At 34.9% G+C, this 20,746-nt stretch overlaps 3 protein-coding genes across 3 annotated transcripts; all 3 read right to left on the minus strand.

Annotated features, from left to right (window-relative positions):
• Positions 1-821: 821 nt before the first annotated feature.
• Positions 822-8,938, minus strand: LOC143545115 (uncharacterized). Its single transcript, XM_077037055.1, has 7 exons — positions 8,810-8,938; positions 8,090-8,337; positions 7,824-8,003; positions 7,584-7,731; positions 7,366-7,505; positions 7,016-7,051; positions 822-1,688 (listed from the first exon to the last, which is right to left on the minus strand). Exons 1-7 carry the CDS (start codon positions 8,928-8,930, stop codon positions 972-974), a joined length of 1,590 nt encoding a protein of 529 aa, XP_076893170.1. The 5' UTR covers positions 8,931-8,938; the 3' UTR covers positions 822-971.
• Positions 8,939-12,115: 3,177 nt separating this feature from the next.
• Positions 12,116-16,451, minus strand: LOC143545114 (alpha-L-arabinofuranosidase 1-like). The gene is made up of 17 exons (XM_077037054.1): positions 16,257-16,451; positions 16,128-16,182; positions 15,798-16,000; positions 15,607-15,728; positions 15,374-15,521; positions 14,975-15,044; positions 14,616-14,761; positions 14,481-14,526; positions 14,335-14,387; positions 14,102-14,246; positions 13,874-13,992; positions 13,314-13,385; positions 13,123-13,226; positions 12,963-13,028; positions 12,668-12,866; positions 12,417-12,563; positions 12,116-12,342 (listed from the first exon to the last, which is right to left on the minus strand). The coding sequence occupies exons 1-17, from the start codon at positions 16,449-16,451 to the stop codon at positions 12,184-12,186; spliced, it is 2,049 nt and encodes a 682-aa protein (XP_076893169.1). The 3' UTR covers positions 12,116-12,183.
• An 872-nt stretch (positions 16,452-17,323) lies between these two features.
• On the minus strand, positions 17,324-19,171 carry LOC143545096 (14 kDa zinc-binding protein-like). Its single transcript, XM_077037039.1, has 5 exons — positions 19,056-19,171; positions 18,555-18,612; positions 18,276-18,365; positions 18,044-18,161; positions 17,324-17,520 (listed from the first exon to the last, which is right to left on the minus strand). The coding sequence occupies exons 1-5, from the start codon at positions 19,163-19,165 to the stop codon at positions 17,453-17,455; spliced, it is 444 nt and encodes a 147-aa protein (XP_076893154.1). The 5' UTR covers positions 19,166-19,171; the 3' UTR covers positions 17,324-17,452.
• Between the last annotated feature and the right edge of the window lie 1,575 nt (positions 19,172-20,746).

The raw sequence follows: 20,746 nt of genomic DNA on the forward strand, positions 1-20,746 counted from the left end.
TGAGTGTTGTACCAGCTAGTAGAGTAGATGTTGACTTAGCATGTGTGACTTTTCACAAATTCATTCAATAAAACTCTTGTGTTTTGAATTAAGATAATAATTTAGTAAATTTAAACTTTAGTTATAAATATTAATCATTCTAGAAATTCATTATTTTTAATTATTAAACACTTTTAATAAAATTATAGATTATAAAAAAGAGAGTATATTTTATGGATATATTGGGAAAAAAAATCAGTTGCTTGCCATCATTTTTAATTAGAACCAGTCTTAATATTTTTTTTTATTAAGAATGTAAAGTCAATTAAAAGTTTTTGAAAACCTTGACACCCAACATTAACATTTTTATAAATGCATTAAAAAAATAAACAATATAAGTTATAAATGTTGAAATAGGGATGGGCAAAATCGGTATGGTACCAATTGGTACCGGTATTTCCCGAATTTTATCTTAAATACCGGTACCGAACCGAACATTTCGGTACTGGTACCGGTACCAAAAATTTGCGATTTTCAGGATCGAGATTTTTGGTGCCGGTATCGGTCGGTACCGAGCTCATCCCTATGTTAAAATAAGTTTGCATTATAAATGTTAAAATAAACTAGATTGTCTTGACTTTAAGAATTGTATCACGTTCAGTTATTTACAATTTTGAATAAACTCAAGCCTATTTTTTTTATATAATTTTATAATAATGTTCCACTTCTAGAAGAACCAAAAGGTTTTGTTGTGGAGCAAAACCAAAACAAACCTTTTGGTTATAGAACACTAAGAAAGCTGAAAGTATTAAGAAATCTATATAAAAAAAAAGTAAGACATAGTTTGACTCGTTTAACTTACTTGCAGTTATACCCACCTAGAATGCAACAGTACATCGTACAATACAAGCATAGGCAAGTCAAAATATAATCAACCACGAGTATTTAAGTCTAGCACATATTCCTATTAATGTACAAAACAACAAACCACCTCACTGCCTTTGTACAGGTGGCGGTGGTGTCGGCTGATTGTTTTGCCCGTAAAACCCAATACCTGGTGGCCTGTAGTAACCACCACCACCACTCGGAGACTGCTGCTGCTGCTGCTGAGGCGGCGGCTGGTGGCCAGGCCTCATCATCCCCATTGCAATATGTGGCGGCAGAGGCGGCGGTGGTGGTAGGGGGCTACCACTGAATGCATATGGCATTCCACCCATCATTAAACCAGAAGAAGCCTGAACAAACTGATTAGCGGGAGAGCTTGTGTCACCAACAGAGGGTGGTGGCGGTGGTGGCTGTGGATATGATGTTTGGATATTGGTGAAGTAACCTGAAGTAACAGGGTCGGGATTGTTTAGTTCTGGGACAGACATTGGTTTTTCTAGTTTGGGTCTCTTTTCTGCGGGGAATATGGAGTTGAATCCAGGTGGTGCGTTAAAGCCGTTAGTGATTGAGGCAGCTTCTTCTGCAACTAGAGATGAAAGAACAGATGTAAGCATTTGTGCAGAAGATGCTGAAGCTGCAAGTTTTGCAGCAACTGCAGCTGCAGCTGCTTTTTTGATTTCTTCTTCGGTAGCTTGTGTGGTGGTTCCAAAAGGCATTGATTGTGGGAGGTTATCAGCAGGAACTATCACTTCACCAGCAGGACGAGAAGGGGAGATAAGTTTCTTTCTTAAATTAGCAGCATCGTCAATTTGGCGTCGAGCAACCTGCAAATTCATTAGCAACTTTTAGGGTTTTGGTTGAATAAAAACAGATATGCATATTCAATTTGGTGTATGCAATTCTAAACCATAAAAGTTATGCGTATTTCAAATCAAGACATAATTTTCAAAAACATTAGGTGATTGTTAACTTCTCACCCTTTAGCTTTCATTAAGTTCTTACTGTATGACGAGAAGTTAATTGTCATTTTATTTGCTGTAAAATACTGGCATCACTAATTGTCAATGGGTCATTTAACATGCTACGGTATGACATATCAAAAGGGCTTAAAGCACCTTTGGATCAAAAGGTAACAACACCTCTACAACATGTTTGGCTTTCTAACATTCTACAGTATGACTATAAAAAATGTGCAATAAGGAGATAGAAAACCAGGTATTGAAGCTCTTACAAGGATGCAAGGTTCTAGTGTTCTACCTTGTTCACCATGACTATGTCAAGTTTTGACCCTCTACTTTTGATCAAATTAAACGCAAATCTTCATTTAAAAGAAGTGTATTGACAACTCAATTAAAGTATTGAAGCTACTAGATATAAGCAGGATGGTCATGTTCTAACTAAGAACAGGATGGTAATGGTAGGAAAAGACAGTACAGAAGATCAAAAGAATTAAGAGTTGTTTACATGGAAGAGTATGTCTAAACAGGTTAGGCAGTGCATAGAAGTGTGATGTGTTCTCTAGCCTATAGACTAGACCTGGTGCAACACACATTCCACGTCTCACTTCTTAAGCGAGCTAACAGTCCTCCTTCAAAGAAGATACATTTACCTTTATCACCCATGTTCCAGCTACAACCATTGTCAATTACTGACCGTAAGCTTACTAAGAAAGGTCGTTGTATTGTTATGGTGATGTGAGTTCAATGGCAAAACTTGCCTATTATTGAGGCGATTGTGGAGACTTGGAAGAACTGCAAGTCTGCGACTCTGTTTTCCTCAGTTTGATTCTCGAGATCAAAAATCCTTTTGAGTAAATTACGTGGTAATAAATAAAAGACAATAGAGGGTTCATTTTCTAATTGTCTTCATGTTGAGGGTTCTTCCCCATAACTCTCTCTTCTTACTATAGCAGTATAGCAATGAAGTAGCGATAGCAATGTTGCAATTTTGGTAACAATTATAGTTTTAGATAAATGGAGGATGAAAGTGATGAAGAAAAGAACGGTATTGAGAGGCCAAGAACCTTTATCCCCATAAATATTCATGGGGGTCAAGGAGAAACAGACAGGAATTAGAATGTTGTGATTGTGGGTTTGGAGAAGAAACAGGGAAAATAAGATAGAAAGATTTAATAACAGAAACTTGAAGGAAAAGTTACAAGGATAATCCAGGGCTATGCCCTCTCTCCATACATCATGCAGGAGCCTAAACAATCTAACAAACTCATGCCTACCTCATCATACCTTATTCTCTCCTACTTATACTATCTCTCCTCTAACAAACTCCTTGTCACTATTAGGAAAGTCACTTTTGCCCCTTCTAGAATAAACATGTAACAGATTAGTTTTAGAAATGGTCTTCTCTCTATCAGAAACCATGGCTCAATGTTATGAACACATCCTATTCCTCAAAGTAATACACACCAACTCCTAGTTGGCATTCATTGTTCAAACTTAGAAGAAAGAGAAAACATGTACAATATATATCTCCTATAAAGGCTGAGGAATTATTAAGAATCACATCAAATAACTTGACATTGAGCAACTTATAGTAGATCATTAATGCAACAACTTATGAAGTTGCTCAAATCAAGACCCTAAAGACAGCTTCAAGGAATTGATGATATGAACCGGCAAAAGTAGGCCATGATTAAAGAAACTGAAATGAGCAGAGCAAGAGAGAGAGAGAGGTAAAGAAATGATGGTGCCGCCAGTGATAGAGAGAAGTGAAGAAATTACAATGGAAACACCAGATATTCACAAAGGAACAGAACAAACCTTATAACTTCATTAAACTTTTTACTAACAAACATGTGAGAGATACTCTGTGAGAGATACTCTTCTAAAAGGACCTACCGAGCTCCATAACCTTAAAAGGGAACATGCAGAGGGTTGTAGCCTTCTATATGTATCATGAAGCTTTTACAGCCTGTACAAGATGATCATAGTATACCTAAAAACTGCATCGGTTAAGTAGTCCGTAAAAAATGTTTTATTGGCCAACTGCCTTGACAAATAGGTATCAACATTACACTATATAGCATATTCAGAGTCTGGAGCCACCCTTGACACCATTGTCATGATGTGCATCCCACACTGTGCACATTTTGTTTCCTTTTCAAGCTTATCAAACCCAAAAGCTTCTCCTAGTATGTAGCCATATTCCCCAACAAATTGCATCATGCCCATCCATGTCATCTCTTCATTATCTCTGTTCTTTTTCATACAGCCATACCTTCTAACTTCAATAAATAGGCAAGTTATTTCATTAGTTCTGAACACACAACTATTTTCTGTATATAGACCTATTGCTGACGTAAGCATGCAAATGATTATTAAGTGATGGACATGTTAAAGTTGATGCAACAAGATATGCAGAAAAGGAATCAACTTGATGAAGCCCGAATGCAAAAGGATGAAGTTCGTGATAAGGCTATCCAATCATTGACCACACAAATGGGTCAACTTGCAACCGAAGTGGCAGAATTGAAGAAAAACAAAGGTCAGTTGCCAAGCGACACCAAGGTAAACCCTTCTCATAACTCATCTCGTAATGTTCCTATTAATCATGTTAGTGTGTTGAGAAGTGGTAAAAAGTACAAAGCCAATTTGTCACCGGGTTTGGTTGAGGGTGATGTGGAGGATATCATGGGTAAAGAAAGAGATGATGATGAAATTGAAACCAACAAACCCACTAAACATGTCACTTTGAGAAACTGTTACAAACTTCGGGTCAAGCCCCAAATTTAACTGATAAAAACAAGGAAGTGGCATCCAGATGGATTTCAAGGATAGCTAAGGCACTAGATGTAACATCATTGAGCTCAAGATGTGATTATAAAGTAAAGTGCATCATGCAACAACAGATTTTATTCAAAACTCAAGTCGTGAACAGGCAAATTGCAATCGCATATTACTGATTACCTGGGAAAGAATTCTCTCATTTCCATGAACTTAAAACACAAAATCCAAAATGTAAGTTAGCATGAGTTGTTTAAAAAGATTGACATCCTAAAGACTTGAGTAATTAAAGTATGACTCTAGTTAAACCTAAATAAATAAAGAAAAACTTACGTACAAATATTAAATAACAAATATGTTTCCCAATTTAACAAAAACAGTTACAACCTGGGAATCGAATTGATGAAATATAGGATAATTGGCCTGATTCGAGATAGGCTAGATCTCCAAAACAAAATATGATTTTGATAGATAATATACTTGAATGTGATTACAGAGAAAAACAAAGCAATTAATACTAATGCTACTAGCTAGAAACTAATAAAACTACCCCTACTTTTCCTCCTAGAAATTAATTTCAATCAAGAGTGTTTAATTTCAGTCAAAAGGTGTTTAGGCGGGAACAACCAGAATCTCTTGAATTTGCCCCTGAATGCATCAGATCTGAGCCCTTTCCCGTTTGCGGGTAACCGGTAACCGAGTTCGTATCAATACTTCCACCCTGGAGGAACAACTCGTCCTCAAGTTGGATAAAAGGAATTGCTGTGCCAGGCAATAAGCCACTCAATTGAAGGCTGAGGTTGAAGTAGATTTCCCAATTCTTGGTAATCAGCAGAGGGGCTATAGGTGTTGCTGAGACTTGAACCCGTGCAGGTTTCAGCAAGGATACAAGGAAGACCAAGTGATCCGGGAGTTCGATGGTAATTCAAGTTCAAAAAAAACTGCCTCCGCCTTGCGAATGATGCGATAATGACCAAAACGCCTAGGTGGCAATCTTTCAAAACGTTTTTTTAGACAGCCTCTTTCGTCAATAGGGTTGAATTCGCTGAAAGGCCACATCTCCAACCTCAAAATTCAGTTCACAACACTTTAGATCAACCTGGGTTTTCATGTGATCTTGGGCTTTTTGCAGTTCGTAGGCATCAATTTAGCATCTTGTCTCTGGTCACTAGCTGGGTTTCCTAGAGTGATCACGTGGATCCAAATCAACAATCTTCAATTGAATACCCAAGAAATGCTCAGACCGTCCATCATTACTGGGACTGCTGTCGAGGGTTTCTTCTTTGACCAGATCTGGCAATGGGTCGTAGGACGCTTTCAAGGACGCTATTTCATCCCTAAAATGAGATTCTATAGCTTCAAGGCATGAGGCAATGACTGCCAACTGGGCAACAATGGAATCAATATAGGAAACAATATAAAATGTCCCCCGGATACCCAAGGCCATGTTTTGTAATTTCCTTTTTTCTTTAGTTTAGTTTTTACAGGGTTCCGTCCCCTATAACCAAAAAAAACACACTGGGCAACAATGGAATTAATAAAGGAACTGCCATCTTTGGTGGTCGTCCGGGTAAAACCGTGAAAGGTGCCATAGTTTCCCAGCAAGGGAATCAATGTTAGAACCTGGGAATTGAATTGATGAAATATAGGATAACTGGCCAGATTCAAGATAGGCTATATCTCCAAATCAAATACGATTTTGATAGACATTACTTGAACGAGAATTACAAAGAAAAACAAAGCAACTAGTACTGATGCTACTAGCTAGAAACTTAAAAAAAACTGCCCCTGCTTTTCCTCCTACCAATTAATTCCAATCAAGGGTGTTTAATCAGTCAAGGGTGTTTATGCAGGAACAGCAAACGTCTCTTGAATTTGCCCCTGGATGCATCAGATCTGATCTCTTTCCCTTTTGTGGCTAAACAGGTTCGTAACAAAAACCAAAGTCACCAAATATGTTCCTAAATCACCTTTGATCCTATGTAGTCAAAGGTGCCTTGAGTGCGCCTAGCACCTTCGACTACTATGGCGTGATCCCATATTTTGAGACCTGTGACTGTCTAAGATCCGCCATAAATTAGGTAGTCTACACTAAAACAAGATAAATAAAAAGTTGATAATGATCGGCCTCCTAATACTTGAGGTTCTATTGAATCATTAGAACATGACACTAAGACAACTAGTACCTCCATGACATGCCCCTATCATATAAAAGCCAACACTCTGCAGAAGCCGGAGAAGATACAAGTCACATATATAACAGACACAACAACATTGGCAAATTTCCATTACCATAACAGATTTATTGATGTTCATGTTAATAAAGCTTTAGGTAACCATCACTTTTATACTGTAAACAGTATAGAGCATGGAGAAAAAGAGAGGAAGAAAGACAGAGAGAGAGGGAGTACTTGCAACTGACTGTGAATAACATCCAGCTTCAATTCCTGAAAAACAAATTATGACAAGAAATTTTAGTCTTAAGTAATACTCCTTCCAAACCAAAAATAAAAGCAGTACTTTTGAGTCTGGTAATTCCAACATTAAACTTTTCATATTCTAAACTGTCTTCAAAGTTTTAAGTTTCTAATTTTAATTTGTTCTTCCATTGTAATGACCTATGCCTTTCTAATATAGCACTTCTGAAATCTAAGATAAAAACAAGTCTTGAAAAAATTATTTGGCAAAAGTACGCCATTTGACACAGAAAGCAAATATAACATTTGGTTTTTAGACACAAGGAAGTAATATGCAATCATACTTGATCCTGAAGAGCTTCTTTAAGCTGGGAAATCAATGAAGTCCTGGTCCTTTCTGCAGCTTCAAGTTGGTTGACACAATCTTGAAGCACACTTTCTTGCTCCTGGATTTCATCTAGCAATGAAGATCCTGGTACAACTCCTGAAAAACGCAAAACATTAACGAATTCCTTAAAAATCTATATTTAATATGGATAATGAATAGATATGCATCCTTTACCCTGACTTTCGATATCTCTTTCCAAATCTCCAAACCTGCGAATTGCACCTTCACAGTTGTTTAAGGCGGTATCTTCAGTAGCAGTGTCATCATGCACCAAATGGAAAGCAGTCATTATCTTTTCTGGAGTACCCCCAACAGCCAATTTCTGAAAGCCCAAAACATTAATCAAATTTTGATATCAAATGAAGCTAAAAGATACCCAAACAATTCAGAAATGAAGCAAGATATAATACTCACAAGCCTCAATGAGTTGGCATCCCTTTTCACTATTTTGATAGGAATAGTGTTAGTGTTAGGGTTAGAGTTGGAAGTCTTTCCATTGCTGGTCAACTGAGTGGGTGGACTTTTACCAAGCATTTCATCTTTCAAATTCTGACCCCTAGATCCAAACACCCTCCTTTCATCCCATATTCCAACCTTTTAAAGTAATAGAAGCAACATTGCTCAAAATATATAGAGCTCAAAATTAACAACTTGGGTATAGAAAATAAAACATAAATTACCAGTCTTGATGCTGCTTTCTTTCCATTATCATCACCATGCTCATTAACATATTTGAGGGCTGAAGGCATGACCTTCCAAAATTCAGTCACAAACTCACTGCCCTTACGCCTACTATTTTGCAAGATGTCATTGGCCAAATACAGAAAAGAAACTTGTTGCTCACGCTGAGCAGATTTAAATGATTTATGCCATATCTCAACAATTTGCTTGGCTTTCTTCCTCTGTGAAATACACGAACGGGATAATGCTGATTTAGCATTAAGGAAAATTATAGCGGCAAAAGATAAAATACGTTTTATCATGAGTTCAATGAAAAACACAATGAAAACTTATCCATCAAATCAAAATGCTTAATACTCACAAACATAAAACACATAAAGGCGCGCGACGTAAACACGCAGTTACACAATAGGATGATGTTACTGCAATGCATTCTTGTTTGCATAGTAATGTAGGACAAAGCAAATGTAAGGACTTAACAGCCCAAGTGCCAAAGGAAGTCAATGTTGAATAACAAAACTCAACTTCAAGACCAAAAAAGTCTAGAAGATATTGGAAAAGCATTAACACCAGGTGCAAATATTAAATTATAGTCTGGAAGAAAAAATCAACTTGACATCCAAAAATAATATTTGAGCTAAATGTATAACTCCAGATGTCTTATCCTGATTTGCAATCTAAACACCACTTATGATGGGCTTAAACTGCCAAAAGGATACACTCTATACTTTGTTGAGAGCTGTTGAGTTTATGCAGCTTGTCTGATAATGCTTGTCCATCAAAAACATCATCACTCATCCTGCTAGCTATGTAACTAGATTCAAAATTCCTGCAAATCATTAATACAAATAGTGATTAATATCATATAGCAACTCAATTTTAATGGAACAAACAGATAGCATGTAGCAACCACCAAAGAAACTATGAATTACAGGTAAGAAGAAACATTAATGTCCGTCATATGTTATATTTTCAGTTATAATCATTTTTTTGTTTCTTCCCCACCATGTACAACCCAAAAAAATGCATAATACCTTCACCAAATTGAGTTCATACCGATACGGCAAGATATTACATATTCCTATTAACAATTTAGCATTGTGTCAAGTGCTGACCAATAATCATGCCTCATAAGCACAAAACGATGACACGTGACAGATTTGATGCATTCCCTCACAGCCGTCGTTATGACAGCAACAAAAATGGAATGATAAAAAAGATCTTCTAACATAGGCTAGTTAGCATAGGTATAAGAAAAGATACCCATGTATTTAATCGGTATGAGTACTCTTTTGTTCCCTATAGAAATGGAATGATACTTACTCATAGACCCATTAATTTGCTATCTTTTATGGTTCTAACCCAGTTTGTTCTGCCTTTTCTTTAAAACTTTACAAATTTCTACTTTACGGGCCTGGTTTGGTCAAGTTTCATGATATTACTTTATGTATTTTGTGTGAAAATAAATGTTAAGAAAGCATTTGCTATCTTTACAAGGTTCTTCGACTCAATCTCCATGGCTTCATTTTGGATCATCATATACTGAATTATTCAAATTTGTTATGGCAGCGAACTATTCAGACAAAACTTTCTATATAAGTAGTGTGAAAACTTGAGTTCAAATTGCTAGTTATCCTCCACTCAACAATTTCAATTTCACCCATGGCAATCTTTAGTCCACATACCACTTCATCCGTCCATAACTCACTTTTGGCTTTATATATTAAAAACTTTATGCTAGAATTTAAATGGTATGAATTTTGTAGCTTACTAGGAAAAATACTTATTCTTAATATCAATACAATTAATGACTAAACAACAAATATGTGCGCGCTATCAGTCCCCAAAAACAGTAATTTATATTATATTCGCCATAGTTAATTTCCAAAAATGTCTATCTATTTCATTAGCTTCCATAGCTACAATATCATTTTATAACCTCTTATAATCATATTCAACAGAAATTTGTTAAAATAAAATTCAAAAGTCACATTGGCTCCTAGCGCATCATTTATATCGCATTTCAATTAATGACTAAACGACAAATATATGCGCGTTATCAATCTCCAAAAACTTTAATTTATATTCTACCCATCACAATAGTTAATTTCCAAAAACTTGTATCCACAATATAATTATACAAACTCATCAATTTGAAAAAAGTTTTAATCAGTTTGACATTTTTGTTTTTCAATAGCTTCCTTAAAGTCATTGTTCTCTTAATTAAATAGTATTATATTCAACAAGCACATATATTATATAAAAACCCCTAAAAACCTGGAAATCTTATTGTTGACCTAATTAATACTAGATATATGTCGCAGAGAGTGTCAATTAAACATTAACAATCCTTGGGTCTAAAACTAACTAATAATCAATTCATATGAGCAGCCTAAAAGGTTCGATTCACGTAATTTGACCTAAAACAGTGTTGTGTGTGGTGTGTGATACGGTAAACACGCATTTTATTTTAAGTAGCGTGAGCTAGCTTCGGCGTAAATCGGTAAAGCACAAGCAGATGAATGAATATAGCGAGAAGATAAGATGATTAGAGAGAGTGAACGTACCGGATGAATTTGAAGATGAGCTACGCTACGGCAATGGTGAGGTGATACAGGGTGAGCTGAGTATAAGCTACAGCTAGGGCTTCAATCGCAGTGCGACCAATTGCGTTAATCATTTGGGGAGATATATTATTATTATTATTATTATTATTATTATTATTATTACTATTACTACTGATACTACTACTGTGGTTGTTGTATCTTTTAACTTATACTGACCGAATTCGCAGGTTGTGTTATCGTAATGCGACGAGTTTCGTTACCTATGTTTATTAATCTAGATGATATATGTGTGGGCCCTCATGGAGGGGAAAGTGTGTTGATAGCCGAATGACAAGGGTGTAAACACCAATCGGTCAGTGTCCTAATGGTTGAGTGTTATGTGTCTTATGTCCAAGACTTGATGCAAAACTACTATCAAGCTAAGGGTCTCACAGGAAACAGCATATTTATTCCTATGGGGTATTACTCTTCTCGGACCTTACCATAACTTTGCTATTGGTGGGATTTACACGGTGATGATTGTTGTTACTATAGTTATCATCATTTAACTGATACCGACTGAATTCGCGTTGTTGTGTCACCGCAACGTGACGGGTTTTGTTGCCTAGGTTTATTGATTTAGATAATGTTTCACGCTTTATATTTTGAAAAAAAAAAAAGAAAAGAAAAAAAAATCTAGAGAACCGGATAAACTTGGAGGTCACTCACTTTAATCAACCACTATCTATCGCTTTGGCCTGTGTTTTTCTAGTTAATAAAATGGATAATTGACAAAATGACTATTTGACTAGTCAACATCAAGAGAATGTCCATTTGACCAACCTCCTCCTAAAATGTTCATGCTAAATCATGTCAACCGTTGGCTTTTAATAATTAACTCGACATGATTTTTAGTCAACCATATTCTCCCACTTGTCCTAACACTGACGAGATTATGCAAGATTCCGACAGGATTATTTTGTTGCCCGGCGAGATTTTTTTGGCTTTCGATATGATATTTTTTGCATTTGATGAGATTGTTTTGACTCCTAATGAGTTAGTAAAAAGCTAGCGAGTTGTTAGGTTTTAACATGAACATTTTTCAAAAAATGTTAGTCAAATTGACACTTTCAATATGTTAACTAGTCAAATGAACATTTTTGTCATTATCCCTTTAACAAAATACCCTAATATGACTTTAACATTTTAACCTTAAGAAAAAAAAAACATTATTTTCATCATACCGCACTAGTCAGAAACGGTTTCCAATGAATAAACATTTTGCGCTTCTAACTACCTTTAATTAATAATAATATATTAATATTTGAGTTATTTCGTGTCGTAAAGTGTTCTCTCTCTTTAGTCTTCATCGATTAATTTCCTTTAAGATTAGAGTAGCATGTAACAAGTCGTGATCCGAAGCTAGCCCTCGCGTGTAGCAACTCATTATGTAATCCCACAAACACTAAGATTGACAAATGCATACTTTTATTTATATCCACTATGCATGTCACAGTTACACTTCATTTAGTGAATGATATACACTTTCATATTGATGATGCATAAGAAATATCATTTTCTGTATTGATCTGTGCGTTATTATTCTTAGACGATATTAGCAGGTCGAAAGAAGACAACGAATTTGGAGAGAGAGTCACATTGATGTCATTCTTATTTTTCTTGAGTAAGCTTTTAACTAGTGAGACCTGCACGCGTTACATCGTCAACAAAAGTTACCTACCTGTGACTAGTAAATAAAAAACAATGCCATTAAAAATACCTTGGTTGGATTTTGAAATGAATTCTCATCATTAACATTTGTGGAGGTGAGCACAGTCGTTGACGACTTAGAATAATCGATTAACCGAGGATTGAACGCTTTAAAAGTTATCTTCAAATTCACGTTGTTGCTACCATAATTTACTACCTGAAAAGCCATTTCAAAAGTATTCTCGAAAATCAAATAATCTTTCATTTATGTTCTCTTATTTTTCTCATTTACCACATTAGAGAAAAGATGGTTCGTTTTACCTTAACTCTCAAATATTTTTTGTTATCTACAGGATTCTCGAACCAAATAGCGGATGCCACAAGCGAACTTGATGAATCGGTTTGAAGCATTGAATCAAGAAGAGTTGCATCATTCGACATTGAGAAAAATTGTTGCATCCAGTAAGTTGGTGTCCCATAAGTCCGATAAGAATCGAACACTATGGCATCTGGCCTAAATCTGAAATAATCAAATATAAAATAAGTTTCAGTCACTAGAAGTTTAGTAGGTAAAATAGAAGTCTTGGAAAAAAAATAATAAAAATAAAAAAAATACCCTTTATAACTAGGAGAATTAGCATTCAAAAACAAAGGTGCATTGCTTGCCATACCCACAACATCACTGCAAAAAAAAACACATTATAACACTAAGATTTTGATGAGGTGAGAAATACATGTGACATGTTTTTTTTTATATATAAAACTGGATGACAGACCAATTCTTCTCTATGCCCATAAGAAATCCAGCTTGTGCTAATGCTGCTAGAAGGTTTCCTAAACGAGCATCGTTATAAGTCACAGCATACTCACTTACAAAAGCCTGAAATCATTGAGTGTCACATCTTTTTATGTGGATTTTGTTTGGCTTCATATATAATATAATCAGTTGGAATATGAATCTGCAAACCTTTGGACCGGTGCGTGATGTGAGATCAAATTTATGAGCCATAGAAAACATTGTCTTCGCATCAGCATAAAGCTAACAAGAAAAACATAAATCTTTAGTAAATCCAATTCTCTTTGGAATTGCAATATCAAGCAGAGGTGGAAATATGAACGGGTCGGCAGGTTGTGTAACGGGTCAAAAAATGTCAACCAGGTTGGGTTGACCCAAAACACTTTTGTACAAAAACTGAATATTTTTTACTAAAATAATCAAATGTGACAAATAACTATATTATTAAAAAGATCTATTAGTTAAAAGTTTTAATGAATTTACACACACTTTGTGGAATTACAATGTCAAGTAGAGGTGCAAATATGGACGGTTGAAACCAAGTTCTCCCAAACTGGTTTCAGTTTGGGTTAAAAACCAGTTTGGATTAAAAGCCAGTTTTTTGTACACCTCTAGTTTAACCATATGAACCTTTAGTGATAAAAACTTATTTCAGCCCATTTGTTAATAAGCAAACAGGTCAAAATTTGCATAATATCTGGTGAAGAATGGTTTTAAACAAAAAATCTTACATGATAATCATACAGATCTGCAGGGTGGTCCAGTTTTGTGTTTGATCCATCACAGTTAGAGACCACTTTAATGTCCGGATAAGCATCTTTTATAGCAGCATAGAACTTAAGGTAATTTTCTGACCAAAATATAAAAAACACAACCATGCATTAAACTGAGAGTAGTCAAATGGTTCCCAGTATGGAAAATAAAAAATAAAAAATTAAAACAAAAAAGTTAAAGCATACCACGGTAACCGCCCCTTGAACAATCTTGATTCCCGATAGCAACATGTTTCAAGTTAAACGGTTCAGTGTGGCCCATATCGGCCCGAAGAGTCCCCCATGTAGAACTGGGATCACCTCTTGCAAATTCAATGCCATCAAGGACATCCTGCATAAAAATTAATAACTAATAATAATAAACCTCTTACGAATACTTTAGGTATTAATGTATGTTATAGAAAATGAAAAAAACATGCCTGCACCAAAAGTTTAATGTTGGATGGATTGACTGCTTGTTCTAAGCTGAATCCTATGAATTATGGAAACGAGGATTAACAACCGTCGTAAAAGATCAGAATTATATACAAAATATTGTGAGTTTTGACATGTTATATTAGTTTACCACTGCTGAATACCCATACTGGTGATGCATCTAAGTCCTCTGCCAACTGTAACAAAACCAGATATTTAAAACAAATGTGAAAGATAATATATCATGAAATGTTTAGTGTTTAATAATTAACATAACTCATGTAACCTGGAGAAATTCGAAGAACCCAAGCCCATCATCGGTCCAGTAGGCCCACACGTCATTCATATGTCCGGGCCTCTCTTCCCAAGGGCCCACGGTATTCTTCCACCAATATGCACTTACTAAAGATCTTCCTTTAGCAAAATCACCACCTAATTTACAACATGTAATATCAATACATCATAGATGATCATTATTAGACTTTTTTAGGAATGGCAATTTTACAGCATTTATTTATGAACGGTTTTATCGGGTTAGATTCTATCTTTAATGCGTCAAATGTATCAAATAAAAAAAATCAAAAGGAAACTAGTTGAAAGTCTTTATTGATGGTTGACGCTATTTAAAACAAAGTTAATATTTACCTGGAAACCTGATAAATCCGGGCTTTAAATCTGCAACCATCTTAAAAAGATCGTTTCGGAAACCGTGCCCCTGGTCCAAAAAAAACAGTTATTTAAGAAAGTACTGCTAAGAAGGTTATGCCGAAAGATTTTGAAGACATTATAATAAAGAAGGTAGTCAAATTAGTTATGATTAAACCATCACTTGGTTATAATATAACATAAGTACTATATTATCATAATACTATTGCCATGTAATTTATCTAGCTGTTTTTATAAAATATTCACAAATTAAACATTGGTGGCATATTATTGAAATGATATAAACCAAACAGAAGAAAATAGCATGCATTCTTACAATAGAAATGTACAAAATACCGCGTACAAAACATGTAAAAACATGGGAAACATAGTATATACCTTATATGTATCAGCAGGCATCAGAGAAACTTGATCAAACCATACGATTCCTTTTCTATTTGTTTTAAACTCTAGTCTTGAATTATGATTAGTTGCTTTTGCTTTCAATGCAATTACCACCTTCGTCCAGTTTGAAACATCGGTAGCTCTACAAGAACAATTATTAAAATAGTTTAATATAATTCCCGCTTAAATCCTATAAATTTGATCCATTATTAATATTTAACACTCACCTGATGTTTGCCGAAGCAAGTGTTTCCCCTCCGGTTGAGTTGGTTAATGACACTATCATATTTACCGAATCTAATGAACGAATATACAAAACTAACTTGTATGTTTTCCCTTGCTCAATATTCTGCAAATGTTTAAGAAAACATACCGTATGCAAAGGTAAGATTATTAAAAAGATATGATTATTTCTTACCATTCCCCAATATCCAGGATTATATATACCGACCCCGCCAGCTGGACAATCATTGATGTCACAAAGCACCTCCATCCTAAGTGCAACGGGATTTCTCTTAAAACATGAAGAAAAATCGGTCACTACTCGTATTAACGAGTAATCCCCGATAAGTGACCAAGGTTCAATGAGCGCTGGAGAATGAAGTCCACCAGCTTCAAAACCTGTAGTTTTAAAATTTAAAGTTTCATGAAAACACATTATCTTAATGATGAAGATTCATTTGATCTTTACTTTGTTTAGCAAGAATGTTTTTCTGTTTGAAGTAAAAATATAAATATACAATATTACCTCTGTTGCTTACTAACTCTGCCCACAAGCCGCCTGCACCGGCATTGTTGATCTCCTGTGACATAGAAAATCATTAATAATAACAATAATAATAAAGGTTAAACAGACGTTTAAATAAAAAATGTGTACCTCAAAGGAAACACCAAACAGATTTTGTGGCATCTTTTTTGTGGATCCTTGAGAAGCGTTTACAAGCAGCAACGCGTTTGTATCCAGCAAAGTCGACGTGCATTGAATAAAAGAAGAAAATCCAATAAGAAGCACAAGTATGAGAGCTTGAATAATATTATTACTTGAGCCCATTATTACTTCTTTGATGAACATTGAATACTTTCCAGTGTTCTGTTATAATTTACAACAAGATAAAAATTAATGCAGTCATGATAACACAAAACAATACAATGATGATCAAGATCTTTGAGTTAAAACTAGTTATACTTATGAAGTTGTATGCAATCAATAAGTGATCAAAAAGTCAACCCTGTACTATGGAGATTGGAAGAAAATATTTACCTCAGAAGAAGTTGACCGGAAGTTGGACGAAAGTTGGATGTTCGAATATTATCACAGGAAAATTATAAACATATTTGTCTTTGCTTATACGTAAGCAAACCTTATCCGTTCTGTTATGCTATGGGTAGACTTGAAAGCATCAACAAATTAGTCATTCAACCCCACCAACCACTTATCGTTATCAAATATTTCTTTATTTGTGTTTATAAGATTCTTGTTGATTTTGATGAGACATATTATTTGGAATGTTTTTTTATAAATGGGTGGCTTTTAAAACCTATGATAGTACGTTTTCTGTTTTTCTTCTTGAACTTTTTCATTAATGGTTATGCCGTGGTATTGAGTTGAACAGAAAATTAAGGATTAGTTAGAAGATGCCCAAACCAAAATTAGCAATATTTTATATAAATTTGTAAGTTTATTTGTTAGCTTACTGTTACTAGCAATTAACTATTGTAGCTGCCAAAGAGTTGATTTAATCATCGCTAAAGCTTTGTCATCCTAGCTAATAGAAAACATTGTGAAACCTTACACCCCTAAAAAGAGTTATCTCATGAAACAGTCAAAAGAACATACAAATCACAAAGTACCATGCTATTAATACTCGCAACCTAGCATTATTATTGTTATGATATAGGATATGAGTTTGTCAACAATACCATCAGTTGAAAAAGCATGCCATTGTTCAATGTTTAAGATGGACCCAACCCACAAACATACATAGTTCAATACTTCAGTTCACAAGTTTTACATTAAACTAGAAAAGGCATGATCCGAAACTGCTAGGCTTTGAGTTGTTGAGCAGGTGCACATTAGCCAGGCGGCCAGTTCATTTGTCGTCCCCCGAGTAGGTGAACATGAATGTGGTAAACAGATTGACCTGCCAAAAATTATTGTAAACGAAAATGCACAAGGACATGTTCATTACTCTAACCAATGTTGAGTACAAAACTTAAGACTTGTAAATAGTACTTTAAACATATAATTGGGAAGACTAAGAGAGCGAGTTTTGCGTTTACATAGCCACCTTATGTATCACAATGAAAGCAAAAGGTTACTATTCGTGTAGTTCTCAGATTAAAATTGGTTATGTATGACCCAAAGCAAAAGTGTTTATGGTTTATACATAGTAGTGTTGTTCAATATAAACCAATTTTAAGTAGAGAACTGTATAAACACACGTATTTATTGCTTCAACTAACTGTGATGCATAAGGTAACCACATAACCGCCTCTCTTATCTTTATCTCTCCTGCAATCCCACTGTATCCGATAAGCACTACGTACAAGTGCTTATGCAGTTCTCACAGTTCTCTACGTCAAATTAGTTATGTATAAACATGCACAGGTGTGTGTGTTTGTGTGTTGAGAGAGAGGGAGAGAGAGAGAGAGGGATATGCATACATCCATTTGGTCCATCATTGATGACAACTCTGAATCCTTCTTCAAGACCTTCTTGCTTTGCTACAACCTTTGCAGTGTAGACAAGATGGCCAAGAATCTCAGTATGCCTCTCCTCAGCCTACAACATCACACAAAAAGCTATATCAATTTACAAAAAACCAAGTAGATTTATCATGTGAAAGGATAATAAATCATAACAAATATACGACTATGTCTGAATATACTTAATTACCTTAGAAAGACCTGTCAAGCCATCCTTGACTTTTGGAATAAGCAAAATGTGTGTTGGTGCTTGAGGAGAAATGTCCCGGAATGCAAGAACCTGCCAAGAAGAAACATCGGAGGACTTGATTTGTTACAGATTTACAATATATGATAAAGATTATAGACTTATTAAGTGAATTATAAACTAAAAAACTATATTGACTCCCTTTTAGCTACTTAATCATATAATACACAATATTAGTTGATAATAAAAGACGTTAAGAAATTAGGCACAGTAATCCGCTACCTTATCATCCTCGTAAACCACATTTGCTGGGATTTCCTTGTTAATAATCTTGTCAAAGCTGCAAAATAAACGAGGTGACCACAAAGAACATGACCAAGGGCATAACACGATGGGCAATATACCAGAAAACTAAAGTGATGGGTAACATATAAAAAAAAATATTATGAAACAACATAATATGCAATTTTTAGTGGTTTTCCATTAGCTTCTTCATGAGCATCAGCTTATTCTGTTTTTTGTAAGCCCAATCGAAACCCTAATTCATCCCTATTAAATTAAAAATCTAGGGCTAACTAAAAGACACTAGAGCCTGATCTAATTAGCAGTAGAAAAGCATTCATCATACAATCAAGTGTCAAATTAAAACGTATAATAAGCTCATAACAGAAATGAATCGCCCTAGCTATGAAGAAACCAAATGTTTAACAAGGTTAATTAATAATAATAATAATAATAATAATCATGTAGCATGAGCAGAGTAGAGTAGAGTAGAGTGCATACATAGTGGGAGAATCGGATGGAACGGCGGCAAGAGCGGCGTCTTTCTCCGACGCCATCGCAGAAGAACAAATGTGAGAGGTCAGTACTTCCAGCCGCTTACCACTGCTCATCCCTATATATTTATTACTACTACAATTATGCTACATCTATTTCGATTTATCGTATTTTTTTTTAATTCATACCCTAACTAACATCATAATACGAGACAAAATCACTTTTTTTACAATGACAACTTTTATTATTGATCTCTTAAAGACTTGTTTACTTGTTTTGCGGTATTAATTCTACGTCACCGGCTCTTGTTTTGGATAACACCCTGGAAGGGTGATCCAAGTGGAGCGGGTCTAATGTATTACTAACGACGCGTTGAATATGAATAGAAAAATTAATCTAAAAACAAGATTCGCCTAAGTAGGCGTGTGAAAAAATTGGTTTCGCTACAAGAGTAATCAAGACTCGAGTAGGTTATCTACCGATCGATTACAGATAATATGAAGAAATATTGATCAATATAATTTAGATGATACTATATATATATACTCGAGCAGCAAAGGACAAGGAAACTTCAATCAATCGCGCGAACAAGGAAAGCTAGCAAAACGAGTCGTTGGAGTGTCAGTAGAGTTTGTATTGGAGACGGTCTATGAGGATTGATTTCAGTAACACGGCGAGAAGATGATAGGGGCGGCCCAGTTATAAGAGAGCCCAAAATGAACAATAAAAGACAACACAACTTGTATGCATATAAGAAACAAACCCAAATGAGAAAGTAAGTATATTTTCAATAAAAGGATACTAATGGAATACTTGAATCGACTTCTGGAAAAAAAAAGAGTGATGCATGACTCGAAATCCCTAACAAACTAGGGACCATATAACGGCCCGGAAGGGAAACCCCAAAAGTAATCCTGAGGAACCCAAAGAATATAAATATGTCATTTGTCAACTAAGAATATGATAAGCTAAGCCTAATCACCCTAACATCGTACTCTTTCACCAATGATCACTATTAAAACATGTAAAGTTATAATCTATCTATTATAATAATAAAAAAAATAACTGATGGCACATGTCACTTGAAGATTAATTTTTATTCTAAATTTCTCGCAAACTATTTTATGCTTTTAATGAAAATATATTTATATCAGTATAATCAAAATATATCAACTCATCTTGTAATCAAATAACTAATTACATGAATTACAGTAGATTAAAAATATACAGGTTTCTATGTTAATATAATTAAAATTTTATATATTTTTAATAAACCAGATATATCTTTTTCATTAAATTAATTTATATACACACAATATTTCATTTGTAATGAAGTATTAAAAAGTTAAAACAAACAAGTGACACAGACGAACCAAACAATTAAAAAAAGAAGTTACTGGACGTTTGTATGTATGTATGTATGTATCCCTCAGATCAGATCATTTGATTCCTTAACTATTCATTCATTCATTCCGTCTCTCTGTCAACCTGCTGCTGCTGCTGCTGCTGCTGCTGCGATCTCTTCTTTCTTTCATTGCCACTGCTCAACAATTATCAAAGTTCCATCGTTTCAGGCAAGTTTTTATTTAATTATGTCACTCAATTGTCAAATAACACCAATTCCGTAATTCCACCCAACAAAACCCTACCATCATTATCATCCCAACAGCCTTTAATTCGACTCAACCTTACTTCTA

The sequence above is a fragment of the Bidens hawaiensis genome, unplaced genomic scaffold, assembly GCF_021521415.1.
Source record: "Bidens hawaiensis isolate Kalapana, Puna unplaced genomic scaffold, B.hawaiensis_p1.1 tig00013821_1, whole genome shotgun sequence".
Taxonomy (NCBI): Eukaryota; Viridiplantae; Streptophyta; class Magnoliopsida; order Asterales; family Asteraceae; genus Bidens; species Bidens hawaiensis.